The sequence below is a fragment of the Macrotis lagotis genome, chromosome 7, assembly GCF_037893015.1.
Source record: "Macrotis lagotis isolate mMagLag1 chromosome 7, bilby.v1.9.chrom.fasta, whole genome shotgun sequence".
Classification (NCBI taxonomy): Eukaryota; Metazoa; Chordata; class Mammalia; order Peramelemorphia; family Peramelidae; genus Macrotis; species Macrotis lagotis.
Genome location: NC_133664.1, coordinates 216,608,876 through 216,614,875, shown reverse-complemented (window position 1 = coordinate 216,614,875; position 6,000 = coordinate 216,608,876). Strand labels below are relative to the sequence as shown.

At 34.5% G+C, this 6,000-nt stretch overlaps 1 protein-coding gene across 4 annotated transcripts in view; it reads right to left on the bottom strand.

The window, feature by feature from the left end:
* Window positions 1–2,213: 2,213 nt before the first annotated feature.
* The window catches only part of TMEM117 (transmembrane protein 117), a 240,273-nt gene continuing 236,486 nt past the window's right edge, over window positions 2,214–6,000 (bottom strand). For all 4 annotated transcript variants that reach the window (XM_074194875.1, XM_074194876.1, XM_074194877.1 and 1 more), the window contains one exon: window positions 2,214–4,604. In XM_074194875.1, the coding sequence (XP_074050976.1) occupies window positions 3,949–4,604 (656 nt within the window). In that variant the 3' untranslated portion in view covers window positions 2,214–3,948. The remainder of the gene's footprint in view (window positions 4,605–6,000) is intronic.

The following is a 6,000-nucleotide window of genomic DNA, read 5'->3' as shown; positions in this document are numbered from 1 at the left end:
CTCCAGGCTTCCCTGAATTGTCATCCTTCCTTGTTTCTAATAGAACAATAGTGTTCCATGACATACATATACCACAGTTTGCTGAGCCATTCCCTAATTGAAGGACATTTACTTGATTTCCATTTCTTTACCACCACAAGCAGGACTGCTATGAATATTTTTGTACAAGTGATGTTTTTACCCTTTTTCATCATCTCTTCAGGGTATAGAGCCAGTAGTGGTATTGCTGGATCAAAGGGTATGCTCATTTTTGTTGCCCTTTGGGCCTAGTTCCAAATTTCTCTCCAGAAAGGTTGGGTGAGTTCACAGTTCCACCAACAGTGTAATAGTGTTCCAGATTTCCCACAACCCTTCCAACAATGATCATTATCCTTTCTGGTCATATTGTCCAGTCTGAGTGGTGTGAGGTGGTACCTCAGAGAAGCTTCAAATGTGATTATTTGATTAGTATTTTAAAAAAAATCAATCTGGCTTTCATTGAATAGCCAATAATAGGCCTAGTCCAAGCTTCTGTGCCTCATTGTTTAGGTTCTGATTATTTATAATGAGTGTGAATAGCAGTTGTTTTCTGTTCTGGCCCAAAACTCTGAAAGTCTTCTCCCAGATCAAAATTTTTGCGATGGTAAACTGGGCCATCTTTTTGTCTCAATTCTCAGGTAACCCTGAATGGGTATTGGGTATTGCCTCAGATAAAAAGACTAGGGAAAAGACCTTAGCTGAAGGTGGCCAAGGTCCCCCACTGCATCTGGACACAGATGACCTTGGAGAAGAGAGTGAGGCTGATGACTTCACAAAGCCCTAACTCAATTAAATCCAATTTATTTACAAGTCAGGATGTCACCATCCTGATGTCATAGGTTCTTTTTGAGAATGAAGGATGAAAAACAACAGCCTGGTCTGAAAGGAAAACTCTTTCATTAGGGGAGCTATTAAGATTAGAGAGAAACACACTCAAGAAAAATAATCTGGCCCACAAGAGTTTTCTCATTGTCATGTGTTTATTCACTGTAATAAATGATTAAGGTTTCATTTCTACATTGGTTATTGAGAAATAAGTTGAAAAAAGAAGTTTAGTAAAATGTTTTACTGTTAGGAAAAGCTAGGGGAAAAAGAGAGAAAGAGGTGGATTAAAGTATAAAGAGAGATAACAAGCTAATTTACATTTTTTTCTGTGAGGAATTTGGGTCTATAGGATGAGAATGGTGAATTTCCAGTAAGTAAATTAATTTACAGTAAGTAATCCAGATTGACAGGATGAGAGACATACTGATTTACAATTGACTGTGAACAAAAGGGAACCATCCTAATAGATAAAAAGTTAAGTAAGCCAATAAACTGAAGGGAATCCAAAATACTTAATAAAGAAACTAAGTCAAAGTTCTTTATAATAACTCTAAGAGATATTTAGAGGAAATAAAATTAATTTGTTAAGGAAGAATGGAATTCATATGGGACATGGGGGAAATATATGAGGCATTTCAGATAGAATTGTAGCCTCTGGATTACCCAGTCAATGGGAAAACAGGGAAAGGACTTTATGGATTGGGATTAAAAGGATGGGCCTGCATGCCTCAAGGTATCTATCCTTTGGATAGAAATCCTCTCCTGCAAGATCATAGTAATAAAACCTTCATCCTGACTTCATCAGTGAACATAGGGGTCATTTTGGTAAGAAATAACTTGTTTATGATCATTTATAACATTCACTCAAAACTAATACTGAGATTTAGAAATTTTATGATGATAAATTCCATTTTTGATTGTCATTTTTATAATACTAAAGACAGAAACTTAAATTAGTGTTCTGAATATAAAGGTTAATAAAAGCTTCAGAAGAAAGGCTGGTTCCAGCTATTAGTAAGTAGCATTTTTTAAAGGTAGGTCCCAAAGTAATAGATAATAAGTACATTATTTTGTTGTGATTGTTAAATTCTGCATATTTCAGGCTTAAAAGAAGACCAAAACCAAAGATTAAAATGGCCAAAAGGACAAAAAAGTACCAATATTATTTGACAAATTATTTTAGCCTGTTAAGTATTTTTTTTCTGAAGATTAGGGAACAAAAATTTATGGGACTCAAATAAGAGGCAAGTGGGAATGCCCTGGTTTCTAAAGCTTTTGCTTTTATTAAATTATTTCAATATATTCTTGTGAAGTTGAAGTTTCATCAGACTGAACACACATCAGAATGAATACACACAAAAACTTCCACAGTACTTTATGGGAATTTATTTATTCATGTGCAAAGTTTTATTTTCAAAAGAAAAATAAAAAGACAAGAAAAATCACTAAAACCTTTGTTTCTTCCAACATTTCTCTCTCTCTCTCTCTCTCTCTCTCTCTCTCTCTCTAAAGCGGGGTCTTTTACTGCATGATTTTTGGAGGAATTCATTATCCCAGGATTGTCATCTGTTTTCCAATTTTTCTCACAATTGAGAAAAGTTTAATAGTATGTTTTACAAAGGTGGGCTGTACAATTCAATCTTTTTTCCTTGGCACTATAGAGTTGTACATTAGTGATGAGACTGTACCAAATAGTAATTTACCTCTCATTATCAAAAACAAAGTTAGGTATTATGTCTAATTATAATTAATGAATAGAGAAAGTCACATTTTCATAAGAAGTGACTTATGTTGAGTTAATATTTATTAGCTTTTATATCTATAATTTTTTTGGCAGTCTGCCAATAAAAATTAAAATCAACACACTTCTCTGTAGTTCATTTATCAAAGCTACCTACTGGCTAAAGTTGAATAGGTAACAAAGATATCTATAGGAAACAATGTTAGAGCCCCAGAAATCATTAATACAGCATTGACTACATCAGTTTCTTAATCAGATTTTTTTGGTCAAAGAAATTTTACTAAAGCAAAAAATAAAACCGTTTTATACTTCATTGGCTATACCAAGTTGGATGTCCCCCACATCCTAAATGAAACATTCAAAACTGAATTAAATATATTCTTCCTCTGCCCTTCCCCTCTTCCCAACTTTCCTAGTACTGAGTTGAGACATATCTTTATCTCATTATCCTTCCAGACACTTGACTTTGCAGTCTCCCTACCTTGGGTTTCTCCCCACTCTATTGTCTGACACTTGGCAGTCAAAAAGCATAGATGCAAACACACTGCTCCTAGTCAGTGGATCCTTGACTCCAGGATTGAGTATGGAATGCCTATTTGGCATTCAAAGACAACCTGGGCCCTCCTCCTTTCCCTATCCCACATATTCTGAGATAAAGCAACAGTGGTTTCTTTGATATTCCTGTATAAAACCTCCCATTTCACCAGCTCTAGGCCATTTTCACGAGCTATTCCCCACACCTGAGTTATCTAACTCTCATCTCAGTCTCCTGACCTTTTTGGTTTCCTTCTAGTCCCAGCTAATATCCCAGTTTACATGAGGTGCCTTTCTGATCCCCATTAGTCCTTAGTGACCTCTTTCTGATGATTGTCTTTAATTTGTCCTGTATGTTGTTTGCACATTCTGTCCCACATTAGGCTATGAGTTCCTTGAAAGCAGAGGCAGTTTTTTCTTTGCATCTCCAGTGCTTAGCACAGTGCCTGGAACATAATAGGCACTTAATGTATGCTTTTTGACTTACTGACAATTATAAAAAGTTTGATGTCTCAAGGCACCACTATGGTAGAACTTTATACTTTTGAATAATCACCTAGTAGTTTACTATTTTGTAAAGTCAACATGGCAATAATTAGCTTGTGCAATTGTGAGAAGCAATCTCTAGAGGACTGTTGGATACATAGGAGGCACATTATCATAATACAAATAGAAAATAATGAGTTCTAGAAAGAGCATGTTGAGCACCTTTGTGGCCTAGGTTATATTTCTCCATCTAATGCTACATAAGTCTAATGTACAAAAGGACAAAGTGATCCTTAAAGGAATAGTCTTGTGTGCATTTCTTTGCCTTCTGAGATAGGGTGGTATCACTGGTTTGAGTTTGTGGGTGTACATTCGGTCATCATAGGTTCTGGGTTTGGTTCTGTTGTTCCACATGGGTCATTCAAATGCAAGTTCAAGTTTTCTGAAGTCAAGTGGGAAGAATTGTAGACGATTTCATTGAAATCTGACTTGATGTATACTAAAGGGGAATTATTTAAGGGATATTCAACTGAGACTTGGGTATTTTCTCGAGTCATTCCCATATCTTTGCTGTGCTCTGAAGGTGATTTCCTTTTCATTCGTGTGTAGCTTTTATCTTGGTTTTCCATCCCTTGTTCATTTTTCAAAAATCTCCCAAAGAACCAGATGAAAAAGCCAAACCATACAAAAGCTATCAAGCTTGGAACAAAAGCCAGACATTTGACATCAAGACTTGCTCCTATGTATCTGCTATGCAAAAACATATCTCCCTCTGCATAGGTTTTATTAGTCTGAGGGTTGGTATTATTAGATCTCCACTCCCAAGATAGTTTGGTCCTGTTCAAATCCTTTAAGCTTTCAGCATCCTCCACAGTATAAATCTTTTGTCCTGGGCCAATGTACTGCCCATATTCATGTGGCTTATAAAATATTTGGTTCTTCCACATATTAAGATCCAAAATCAAGACGAGGAAAATGATGCCATAGTTGAACCATTTACCTGTTAAAAAAAATCTAAATTAGTAAAAGAATTACACAATATGTTTTAGAATCACAGAGTTAAAAGGAAATTTAGAGATCAACTAGTTCATATTGTACCAGAATGGGAAACCTCTACACATCATTGCTGAAAAGTAGTCATTCAAAGTCTACTTAAAGATATCCACTACAAAAATAATTATTTGCCATCATATCCTATTCCACTTTGTTGAGAAATCAAAGATTATGGGATATACACATTAACAGACTGATGAAAAACTACTCCATTCTTAGCAAAGGAAAACCTGAGCATTAATTTTTATTTTATATTTTTAACGATTGGTAGAAAATACCATTGTAGCAGCATTAATTTTAAAGAAATAGTAATTCAACTTCCCAATGAACAAGTTGAGACTAATAATTGATGAAAATAATCGTTTCAACAGCTCCTAAACCAAAGTCTACTAGGTAACTGGTGACACAATGGACAAAATTCTGGGCCTTGAGTTAAGAAGACCTGGAATCAAATATGGTCTCAGATAATTACTAGCTATATAACTGAGTAAGTCATTTGATCTCTATTTGCCTGTTTTCTCAATTTTAAAATAGGATAATAAAATCACCTGCCTTGCAGGATTGCTAATGAGAAAATTAATAACATATCTGTGAAGCACTTAGCATACTAGTAGACTATATACTGCTACTAAATACTTATTTTCTTCCCTTCTCTTCTCCTCTACCCCTAAAATCCTGCTTGACTCATTTTAAGCAACAATTTGAAAGGAAGAAAATTATGCATACTGCTCCTTAAGAGCTAAAAATATTGTTAAATATCCTGTACCTTATACAAATTCAAATTTAGGAAGGCAGGACTATAATTCTGATGAAAAGTATATTCTGTACCACCAACAAACTCTGATACAAGTGGGGAGAATATCTCTTTCCTCTATTTTATTGATTAAAGTGTTCAGAGATTTCTATTTTCCACTTAGGACTGCTCTGAATCTCAATAATTTTGACTATTTCTTAAGTGTTATCATTTTCTCTGATTAAATGATTCTTTGTTTTTATGATCTATTCTTTAACTCATTTATTCTTTAGAATATTAGCATTCTTTAGGATAATTTTTAAGACCATAGTTTCCATTTAAATTTCAATTCAGAACATTTTAAAATTCTCTTTACTAATTATCAGATTACTTAATATTTTGGTGTTTCTATAATTGTTTATGAAGTTAGTTTTTATAAAGGTTCTATACCATAATGAGAAATACACATACTTATAATTTCCTTTCAAACCTGAAGAAGTTTCTACCTAGTTTTTCTAAAATTCTATTCATGTGGGGCAGCCAGGTGATGCAGTGGATAGAGCACAGGAGTACCTGAGTTCAAATCTGGCCTCAGACACTTAATAATTGC